The sequence below is a fragment of the Parasteatoda tepidariorum genome, chromosome 9 (genome assembly GCF_043381705.1).
Source record: "Parasteatoda tepidariorum isolate YZ-2023 chromosome 9, CAS_Ptep_4.0, whole genome shotgun sequence".
NCBI classification, from domain to species: Eukaryota; Metazoa; Arthropoda; class Arachnida; order Araneae; family Theridiidae; genus Parasteatoda; species Parasteatoda tepidariorum.
In genome coordinates this window covers 24,584,677-24,596,947 of record NC_092212.1, presented here as the reverse complement: position 1 = coordinate 24,596,947, position 12,271 = coordinate 24,584,677, and the positions used below count along the sequence as shown (strand labels likewise).

Below are 12,271 nucleotides of genomic sequence, written 5' to 3'. Positions count from 1 at the left end.
CACCCTGGAATTCTATATTTTACATACAATTTACTTTTTAGTAATTATGTTATGCTGGTAGTTTAAAATTAAAATTACTATCATTATTATCATATTTTCGCGAACCTCTACGTACAATTTACGAACCCTTAAAGAGTTTTCGAACCACTGTTTGGGAAACAATGGTTTATATTATGTAATGTAAAGCTATGTCATAACAAAAAGCTATGTCATAACAAAAAGCTATGGCGTAACAAAAAGCTATGTCGTAACAAAAAGCTATGTCTAATTTTTCGAAAGCGTATTTCAAGCTTAGTTAATTTTCTTTTACACGCATTTTGAGTTATGTCCAGTATTAAAATAAGTTTTCTAATGAAACCTTAAATATTACATATATATATATATATATTTCATTTAAATTACAGTTAATTCTACTGTTAATCAATAAAAGGACGAAACATTTATCTGATGAAAAAAAATGTTTGATATTAATAAGAAAGATAAATCAATATTTTGTGTTAAACGATACTAATCTAAGCTAAAACAATGCTTTTTTTTATCTCTTCGGTTTACATCGAAGAATGCCTATTAACATCTTGCAACAAAACAAAAAACCCCTGCTGATCTTTGATTTGGGGGTGTTTGCTTGCATGATTTGATTGTTACATCTTCCCTCATACAAACTCGTGGGCCCTAAACACTGATTAAACTGATAATAAAGTTATAAAAGTTTAAAAATATTATTTTTTTTCTAACACCTGCCGTGTGTTTTTACTGCAGGAGTTTTAATTGATGTTTGGAAGTGAAAAAGAACTCTTCTCTAGTGGATAGTACAATTCATTGTCCAGTTCAGATAAAATCTTGAAACTTACAGTGCATGGTACTGGTCAGTCAGTGGCTATTCGCCAGGACTTAAGTGACTGGTGACGACCATGAGTTTCTTAAGGACTTGTTTCATAGTGTTGGTCGTCTTTGGATTTTATGCTTCAGGTATTGTGAAATGGAAACAATTAAAAATGATTTATTATATTATAGAACACTTATTATCGAACTATAAAGTGTGGTTTAAGCTTAACTTTGACATGCGTTACTTTAGAGAGTCAATTTAATAATTTTTTTTTCATATATGATTCAGGTATTTTTTAAATATTTTTTTTAAAAATAATATTCCAACTGTTCTTATTCAGAAAACAATTTAACTTCTTATATATATATATATTTTAAAAATATGTAAATAAAGATATTGTAATCTAAGGAATTTTTTCAACTGTNTATGTATATATATATATATATATATATATTCGTTTTTTCGTTCGTAAAAGTTTCGTGGAAATTTCAAAGGTTTTCATTTTATCTAAATTTTAGGAATTAAGTTGAGCAGTTTGATTATCTATAGTAATATTTCTCTTAAGTTTCAAGTATATTTCTATTGACAGGTTTTAGTAAAATATTTCATTTCTTAATTTTTCATGTATCTCTTTTTTTTAAAATTTTTTTTTTATCCGGTAGTCGTCACGCTGATGATGTATTTTTTATTGATGTTTGATTTAATTAAAAAAAAAGAATTTTTAATTCTTTTTTGCTAAATTTTAAACTTTTTTTTAAATGACAGTTAAATGGCATGATATGTATTCTTAATTAAATAAGAATAATACTATTCAATTTTCTTAGAGTTGCTATTTTTTCAGAATGCTTTATTTGATACGAGTGATTTTGATTTTTCCAGACGAATTATCGTAACATTTAAATATTTCCATAAACAAATTTTATTATAAAATAACGTTTTATTATTACATTAACACACATTAGCAATATTGCTTGTAATAATTTTTTTTTATTTCTCAAAATACGAAGCTCATTTGAAATATTATTAAATTATAGTACCTACAAAAAATCATTTTACAAACAGGAGTCAAAGTTTACTGAAGCAAAGTTTTTGCATAACTTACTAGAAAAAACATACAACAGCGCTGAGTAAATGTTTTATATTTTCATCAGAAATCGGAGTTTTGACGTTATTAATTACAACATTTCTTTTGAAATAAAAATTTGATTCGAGATCGTCGGGGCATTAAAAATTCATCTTAGAAAATTTCAAAATCAAAAAGGGGGTGGTAAAAGTATGTCATCATTAACATTTATCTGGCAGGCCTGAAAGCGAGACGGAAAAGAGAAAATACTGGTAGGAGAACTATTTCAATATTAGATAAATTCGGGAGGAGTTAATCTATTCTCAACAATAAACAATTCACGGTGATTAATTTTTCCTTCGCGAAGAAGCAATTTAATATAAAAATCGTATGCGTTAAAAACAATTGGTAGTTCTTGAATTTTATTATTCCCGAAAAAAAGGTAAGAAAAGAAATTTATATCTTACCAGTTTTTACTCTTTTCCGTCTTGATATATATGGGCTTTCAGCCCTATTATCTGGTTGTGAACGGAAAACTCATTTCCGATACTGAATGGTCATGCATATTGCATAGATTGCCAACTTGCTTCGCTTTGTAAAAAAATATTTCTTGTGGCAACGAAATCTAAGTTATTTTAAGTTTGTTTTTCATTTTACGTAAGTTTTCCACCACTACAAATCAAAAATTCAAAGCAACTAATGAAATGCAACTTAATTGCAGTTGCGTCTTTCAATTATTCTCTTATGTTTAATTCATTTATGTATTTATACTAATTTTTACGCTCGCGTAATACTATCTTATCCTATTCTTCTCTCATTGAATTAACAATTTCGATGAATGAGCAGATAGACCTACGGTCTAGGAACTCAGGAAAAATCAAGCTTAAATTGGTAATAAATCAGTTGTCTATCTCATTCCACTCTACTTTTATTCAATTAAGGAGCAGATTGCCCTTTGGGCTAGGTATTTCGTACACTATTTTTAAATTGGTGAATCGGTTTGCAGCTGTCTCGTGGTGATACTTTACAAAGTAGGCGTAATTATCCTCATTTTACAAATTTTTCTGTTTTCTTCACTACCAATTTATTAAATTTTCGCAGAAAGAGGAGCAGTTGGCATCCCTGATGATGTCGAAATCGATTCGTGTTCTATTTTTAAGTTGGTAAATCGGTTGCAGTTGTCTCGTGGTGATACTTATACAAAGTAGGCGTAATTATCCTCATTTTACAAATTTTTCTGTATTCTTCGCTACCAATTTATTAAATTTCTGCAGAAAGAGGAGCAGTTGGCATCCCTGATAATGTCGAAATCGATTCGTGTTCTATTTTTAAGTTGGTAAATCGGTTGCTGTTGTCTCGTGGTGATACTTATACAAAGTAGGCGTAATTATCCTCATTTTACAAATTTTTCTGTTTTCTTCGCTACCAATTTATTAAATTATTGCAGAAAGAGGAGCAGTTGAAAGAGGAGCAGATGAATGGGATAGGGGCCGCTTCGCGGCCCAGGTGCCCAATAAAATCTAAACACTAGGACTAGGAATGTCGAAATCGATTCGTGTTACCCTGAAGTGCAATTTACATAAGCAATAATCATCGGAGTGTGAATCAAGTGCCACATGTAATATTTCCAAGTCTGCCAATTACTCGACTTTTTCCAAAATATTTTATAGAATGATAGACATTTAAAATCCAAAGATATTAAAATATTTATTAATTTTGCCAACATTTTAAAATCCTCTCCTTCAAAGAGTTGCATTGGCTACGTACTTTTAAATTCATACGTAATGGTGTAAAGAATTAGTTTGAATGAATAAAAAATAATGCAATAAAATATAAACTGAGCTATACCATTAGTATCATTTTTTAGAAAAAGCGTGGAAAGTTGGCTGCCCTGTATTTCTGCGATTCGAGAGCGTTTTGTATTTGGATTAAGTGGGGTCGAGCGAATTAATTGGAGCAGAGTTAGCCGATAAGTGACCATTGGCCAAGAGTCCCAGTTTGCTGACCCGTAATACAAATTGAGCGTATAGATTAAAGTAATACTATTGTATCTCCAGGGTTGCTGCAACCTAGAAAGTTTTAATGAGTGGTAGATAAGGTTTAACACGGCTTCTTTAAATTGAACATATTTGCAGATACGAATAACTAAAATAACTTAATTTTTCTCAATTTTGATACCACTTCAAAAAGAATTTCCCAATCATAGGGCTGCCAACTTCAATGCATTTTAAGAAAATTTATTCTAGTGGTAGACAAGTTTGTGTTGCATCAAAATGGGGAACATCTACGAAAAATTAAGTTTACTTTACTTTACTTGATTTAACAAAAGCTGGGCACCTGGGCCGCGCGAAAGACCCATATCCCATTCATCGTGAAATTACAGTAAAATTAAGGGGTCACAGTACCCAAAAAATGACGAAAATACCAAATTTTTTTTTATTGCTTATAATAAAACTTCAAAGTATTTCAAATGTACAGAAAAAAATTCATCTCTCTATCTACATTTTTAAAAAAGTTATGAATGATTTTAAATTGTTCTAATACAGANAAGAATTTTCCAATCATAGGGCTGCCAACTTCAATGCATTTTAAGAAAATTTATTCTAGTGGTAGACAAGTTTGTGTTGCATCAAAATAGGGAACATCTACGAAAAATTAAGTTTACTTTACTTGATTTAACAAAAGCTGGGCACCTGGGCGCGCAAAAGACCCATATCCCATTCATCGTTAAATTACAGTAAAATTAAAAAATATAAGCAGTTTGTATACAGAGTCTCTGGGGTGACTAGAAAAATTAAGTTTAACTAGTTTCACATGAATTCGTTAAAATCATTTGTAAGTCTTATTGGTAGAAATCAGATAAAATAAAATTTTTTAAAGTAATATTTACTGATTGATTACCACTGGCAAAAAATTTTCTTCTCGAATTAAAATATTAAGCAGCAATTTGTAATTGGTAGTTTCCAAAAGATAAGAAACATTACACACATCTAAATTTTAAACTCTGACAAATTAAGTTTAAATTTAATTGACAGCAAAAATTTTAGATTAAATTTATAAATCTGTCTAGAGACAGAAACTAACATAAATTATAGCAAAAGTTTTCTATAATTTTTTTTTTTAAATTCGTAAAATTTATATATAAAATTTTTTACAATTTAGTGTTTTAATACATGGAAAAAAAGCAATGTACGCTATTATTTTATCAAAAATCATTGATTAAAAAAAAGTAATTACAAATATATATCTATCCGTCAAATAACTTTTCAAGTATTTTCCAATATTTTCCTGAAATATTTCTGTAAAAAAAGCCAATTTCTTACGCATATAATATGACATTGTTCAAAAACTGTAAGGTACACAACACCGATAGTTCTGAACGTAAAAAATTTTTTTAAGACTATCTAATGTCCAAAAATTCAAAAAAAAAAAAGTTATCACAATGTTAAATTTATTTAATAGAGAAATGTATTACTTAAGTGGTGAATATTTAAATCATATGATGTACACATCAAAAATGTTTTGAATTATCTAATAATTATTGTTTCCATTTTTTGAAAAGTGCCTTAATACTTGATCCGCCGACCGCCACAGATTCGTAATCACTGATAATAAAACATCTGAAGTTATTAAGTCAAATGATAATATGATAAGAAAAATAATAAATCATGTAACTTATTCTTTTATTCATGCGATAAGATACAATTGTGTGCTTTTATCAAAAATGCTACTTGGGTTATGAAAGCATGAGTGGCGTTATTATATTTTTATCGGATCGAAACTAACGCCTATTGTTTTATCAATTAAAAGGATTTTTGTCCGAAATGAGTCATTATTGCTTATTTTCTGTTTAAACTTGAAATGCTTTTAATTCATTCGTTTTATTGGTTTTTGTTTTTCATACGACTTAAAGTGTAACTGTCGTTTTTTTATGGTTTCAGGCCAACATTCTTTGTAGAGCAATAAAACAATTGAACAGCACAAAAAGATATAAAACTATATACATTTACCATTACAATAAAAATATTACATAAAAAAAATTAAAATATTCTGTTACGGAAAATTTTTTTCCAGTGGTAGCTAAATTTAAGTTTTATTTTATTTATATTTTATAACAGTCATAGAACAGCCAACCCAACTTTGGGTTTAAGATCACTAAAGTTCAACTCCGTAGGCTTGTAATTTTCTACTCAATCCAGAAGACAAGGGAACTTCTAGATTAAGTATTGGGTGAAATTTGCCTTTGTGGAGGACTTTTTGATAGAACTAACCCGCATTTGCTTTACACGGAGAGGAAAACCACGAAAACCTCCCACGGTTAGCCGGACGGCAACGGGACTCTAACACATGATCCGTCTACCACAGAGGATATTGTACGTCAGCACTGTGGTCTGTGAAAACCGGCTACGGAATTCGTTTCTACCTGCCATCACTGGGATTAGAACCCGGTTCGCCTCAATGGAAGGCGAAAGCTCTACCACCTGAGTCACCAAGGCTCAAACTTATGTTTTAATGATTATTCTTCATTTCTTAATTTTAATTTGAGGTACTTTTCTACACCACTACAGGCAAATAATTCAAACGCTTTTATAAAACGCCACTATGTTCTTTCGTGTTGAGGCCTTTAAAATGTTGGCAAGCTCATCATAAATTCTGAAAGTCTTAGTTTTTAATTGTTTACCATTCTAACAAATAATTTGCAATACACGCAGAAGTTGGCACTCTTGTCAAAGGCATGTAAATCACAAAACAGATTTTACAGATGCCAACTTGCTCCGCTTCGTAAAAAAATATTTTTTAGAGATAATGAAGTTAAATTATTTTTTGGTTAGTATTTTTAAAATTAAGTAATTTCTCCACCACTACAAATCGAAAATTCGAATTATCATATAAATGCACCTTAATTTCTAACACAAATTCTCGCAATTATTCATTTAAAATGTGGGCGTAATAATTCTTTTCCTGCAAGGTTTACTTCGCGATGTAGTTATTATTACAATTGCAGAAAGCAGAGTATTTGGCATCCTTGCAGTGTCAGACAATTTTTTTCGTTATTAAATTCTTTAAGAAATATCCCTATTGAGTACTGATTTCCTTTTATCTCTGCATGGGGGAGAAATTTTTTAATTTGAAATTAAAAAATTCTTTTGGAATTATTATTTTTTTTAAAAATACGTAGCAGTTCTTAAATTTTCTTTGAAAAACACTTCCTATGTCTCTTAGCTAAAATTTTTATTCAATATCCTTTAGGGATTTTCCGGATATAAATTTTCTTTATACACACAGAAAAATCCAGTTGCTTATAACTAACCAGATATTGTTTCTTTTTCTTTCGAAAAATATTTTAATCGATGACTTAATTCATAAAAGCCTATTTAATGCATATATTTTCATAAAAATTAATTTTTCTTTATTTTACTGCTTTGATGCAGAAATGAAATTCAGACTTTATCTTATTATTCACCTTTTTTCCGTCTTTTTATGAGAATGAAGAATATTTCCAATGGAAGATGCAACTTTCTTGTCTTGTCATTCAAGCTGGGCACCTGGGCCCTGTTCCATATATGAAATATTGACATTTTGTAGGTTATGGAATTTCCATAACCGTCGGGCAAATTTGGAAGTTTTTTTCCCCTTTTGTACTGGTACAGGACAAAATAATACGAAAATTTCGATACTAATTTAATGCAAACATTCTTTTTCTTAGCAGAAAATGTTTTTCAATATTTCAAAACACGAAACTGTTGGCACAATTTAAAAGATAATCTTAAATTTTTTAGAAATGGTGACAGTTTAACCCATGGAAAACTCGGATCGCCCAAAATTAGAGGAGGAAATTAATAACTTCTTTTTAGTTTTATTACCTGCAATTTTGAAATAGTTCTCATTGCGAATATGAATTTGGGGTACGAAGTACCAAGCTCAGGGAGTTATCTTTTCCTTTCCCAAAAACTTTATAGATTAGAGGATGAGGAGGTAGGGGGGGGGAGTAGTTTCCGTTAACAAATGAATATGATGAAATTAAAACACTAAAAGGTTGTGTACAAGACAGATCAGGGGTAGGATAAGAACTACACTGATGGAAAAAAATCCCAACACCAAGAAAACATGATTTTAGAGTAATGAAATTTTGGCAATGCGTTTGTCTAAGTAACATATTTAATTGATTAAAATTTTAAGATCACAAGTTAATGCAATTAAGAGAAAAACCATTTCAAAAGCGAAATACTAGTACATTTATAGCCAGTATAACCACTAGAATTTTGAATGCAAGCATACAAACGGGCTAGCATTGTGTCATGCAGATGCCGTGAGTCATTTTGTGCGATGGAGTACCTTGCCTGTAGCATTTGGTCAGTCAATACGCGGATAGTTAATGCTGGTTCTGGATGACGCTGAAGTTGTCTTTTAATGATGTCCCATACGTGCTCGATTGGGGAAAGATCTGGTGATCTAGCAGGTCAAGGCAACATGTTGACATTCTGCAGAACATGTTTGGTTACAACAGCATTATGAGGGTCAGAGCTGTCATGTTGGAAACTACCCTTTTGAATGCCGCTCATGTATGGCAACATATCAGGTTGAATCACCAGGTTGACGTACAAATTTGCAGTCAAAGTGCGTGGAATAGCCACGAGAGTGCTCCTGCTGTTATGGAAAATTGCTTCCCTGTCCATAACTTCTGTTCAGTTTTGCTAGGCTGGGGACATTTCAAAAGCTGGCTCTCACATGGCCTTCTTCTAACCAATATGACCAAGGCAGAACTGACTTTCATCAGGAAACACAATAGATCTCTACTCTGTCCTCCGGTGAGCTTTAACTCGACACCACTCACGTCATAAACGTTAACGACAGTGGCTTGAAGTGAGTGGAATGCAAGCTGCAAGACGTCTCGCTCGGATCTGTACTTGAAGTAACCCATTTGTGACAGTTCGTTGTGCCACTGAAGTGGTAACTGCAGCTCGAATTTCTGATACAGACGTAGTATGGTTCGTACTCGGTGGATTTTCCTTTGAGTTGTGTCGCGTGGCAGTCCAGAACCCGGACTTCTTAAAGCAGTACCTCTCCTTGACCACTACTGCCAACAATCCCGCACAGTGAGCCGTGATGGCGCTCTGGGGATCGAGCGTTCGCCTTCCAATGAGGTGAACCGGGTTCGAATCCTAGCGATGGCTGATCGATACGAATACTGCATCCGGCTCTCACCGATCTCAGTGCTAACGTAAAATATATCCTCATTGGTAGACGGATCATGGACTAGAGTTCCCTTGCTTTCTGGCTGACTGTGGGAGGTTTTCGTGGGTTTTCACTCCATGTAAAGCAAATAAATTTCTGTTTTATAACTAGAGACAATAATTGCGAAGCGATGTTATCACATCCTGAGAGTAATCGGATTTTTACACGAAGCATTAGCTTAAATTCGATCATAAATCACCTTAAAACACGAATTAGATATGAACACTATTCATCGAGGTTGTCTCTCCAGTATTATAAATTATCTATCAACCTGAATGTTAAAATGTTTACACTTTAATCATTAGTAACTACTTAACTCTTTCCAGTTCAATGTGGCTTGTCTGGCAACACAATTCAACAAATATTATAAACGACTAGAAAAGTAAAACTAATTGCTGTTAAACGTTTGGCAACCACCATTCTTTTAATTAAGAGTAAAAATATCTGGCTTCAATTAGAATGTATTGTTTAAGGTTGCACTTGCCAATGTGTTGCCAGAAAAATTTTCAATGCTATAAAATTTTCAATACAATTCTGTACCAGAAAAGGTTCATGATCTCAACGTCTTATTTGGTAATCAAGCAAACTGTAGGTTTCGGCTTGTAAACTTTAAGTAATAGCTTCCATTTTTAATAATTGTTGAAAAGTTTTGAATACATAGGGTTAGTGAATAAGTTGTGCTACCATTTCGGAATAAATATTAGTATTTAATTTATAATAAAACTTGTGACGCAATAATTAGGTATATTTTGGGGCTTTTATGTTAAAATATTGAAATGACTAAAAAACTGATGGTTCCTTTCTTTTCTCATCTTTGAGATAATTCTAGCGGAATTCAGAAGCAAAATATTTTTATTACCCGACATCAAAAACAGGGTTCCCGTAAGCTGAAAATTTACTGTCTCCTTACAATTTCACTTCAATTAGCAACCACTGGAAAAAAACTTCTTAACGAGCGTAGAAGTTAGTAGTAAAGAATTTTTTTAAAACCAAGAGGGTAATTCATCCTGTTTTCTACCATTTTAGCTTTTAGAAAGCACTGGCGGTTCAAATTTAATTATTTACACTAAATGCATCGAGGTAACATAACTATCTTGTTTTTGCATAATAAGTCCTAATAATGAATAACCTGTGCCACCGTATTCGTATACGAATGTATTATTATTCCTTATTTGAAAAAGAAAAAAGGAACCGTACTTTGGAAAGGACGCCATGTACAAATGGGTTAAGGCTTAGAATTCTATTTAAATCGAAGTGACAATTAAAATAAACAAATTAATCACTGCATTTTAAAAGTTTGCTCTTAATTTTTTCTTAAATTTTATTTTTTTGTCCCCTAAAACTGTTGCCTAATGCGTTTTCATTTATAAAAATGATAGAAAGTATTGTATTTCACATATATCTTAATCCATTGCTCTACAACTTCAGCCCCAGAATCTAGGCTCGCTCGAACTTAATTCAATTCTAAGCCGCTCTCGAATCGCTAAAACATGTAGCACACGTGTGGCTCGCGAACCAAAGTTCCCGTTCACTGACTAAATCCACTTCCGCTGACATTGAGTTCAGGCTTAAATTTAAACTGTATCAAACATTTGGACACCTAAAGCGGGTTGCGACTCTTTTCCCATTCATCCTTAGCTTGATCTTTGTGCTGCTTCGATGAGGTTGTGGAATGCAAATGAAATAAAGGAGTATTCATGTGGTTCTGACTGTTTAGTTATATGCAGTAGGGTGATTGGGTGAAGGTAACACATTGCAGTGACATTAAAAGTAAATTGAAAAAAAAAAAAACGTGATGGGAAATCAGCACTTAAGCTGAAATTAAAATTTAGCATGTGATAATGGCTTTATTTTTAACCTTTTCGTTATTTCAGTCCGCTCCGCTGAAGTGCCGCCACTGGAAAGTGCGCCACGTCGAAAGTGCGCCACTTTAGTAACTAAAAATACTTCATCCCTAAATGCAACACGCAGAAGGAGCTCGTTTCCACTTACAAAACTTATTAAGTGCATTCAAAATACCCTTTTATGAGCATTAATTCAATTTAAGAAAATTAGCCAGTGGCAGTCAGAAGCAGATTAGGTCGGTTACCAAACCGTATCACGCTTAAAGAAGAACATAATGCAATTTTGTAAGTAATTTATGGTAATTAACACCTGAAAACTTTCTAGTATGGTATATAAACCTGATATATTTTACTAATTTTTAAATGAATGATAAAAATAATTTAACATTCCTATGTGTCATTTTTGTTTGTATAATCCATGATTGCATTCATTTTCTCAGTTAATTATTCTTTCAATTTCTTTAGCCCAATTAAAACCTTATAAATGTGACTTTGAGAATGGGATCTGTTCATTTCTTTCAAATGACGGTGCGAACAGCGTAAACTGGAGGATAGGAACAGGAAAAGTGAAAGCAGGAGATACCGGACCTACTATTGACCACACCAAAGGAACTTGTAAGTTTTAGTATATGATTTTAAACTCTCTGATTTTGGTATCGTTAATTAGTTTACCAATGATCGGTATTTTTTTGTTTGTTGAACAACTTCGGAATTAATGCAAGTTGGGTGCTTCCTTGTTGGCTTTTAAAATGTTACAATAAAAAACCTATTGTGAATTCAGCAAAAGTAATTATTGTACTAAATACAGATATTGGAGTTCTTTATAGTGAACACTTGGTTTTATGCCTGACATTATTCAACAATGTTTCAATTCTTGTTGAAAGTTTTCTAATTTGTCTTTATTGTATTTTTTAATTATTCTCCTCACAGTAAAAAACGTAAGATTTAAAGTTCGCTGTCTATTGAGGCCATTGCAAAAGAGGGGCATCAGGCCAAGGCTCCAGTTAATATACAGGCAAATCAATAAAATCTCATTTCCAGTTTTCAGAAGTTTTTCCATGATATTATTGAACGGTGCATATTCTTGCAAACATTTTTACCATAGAATCATTGTCTGACACAAACTATCAGCTAGATTGCCTTTTAGATCTGTAAAAATAATTTTGGAATATAGTACATTATTAAGTACCTGTTATAGTTTTTTTTAATTTTATTATAGCCTTCTGAAACTAGGGACGAAATTATAAATGAACCAAGCAAGCAACCGTCTACTCTGCCAAAACTATAGTATATATATATATA

At 31.9% G+C, this 12,271-nt stretch overlaps 1 protein-coding gene across 1 annotated transcript in view; it reads left to right on the top strand.

Moving 5' to 3' along the window:
- Positions 1-598: 598 nt before the first annotated feature.
- The window catches only part of LOC107445048 (MAM and LDL-receptor class A domain-containing protein 1), a 157,602-nt gene continuing 145,929 nt past the window's right edge, over positions 599-12,271 (top strand). Inside the window, exons 1-2 of the mRNA XM_071185771.1 lie at positions 599-969; positions 11,435-11,584. Of these exons, the coding sequence (XP_071041872.1) occupies positions 912-969; positions 11,435-11,584 (208 nt within the window). The 5' untranslated portion in view covers positions 599-911. The remainder of the gene's footprint in view (positions 970-11,434; positions 11,585-12,271) is intronic.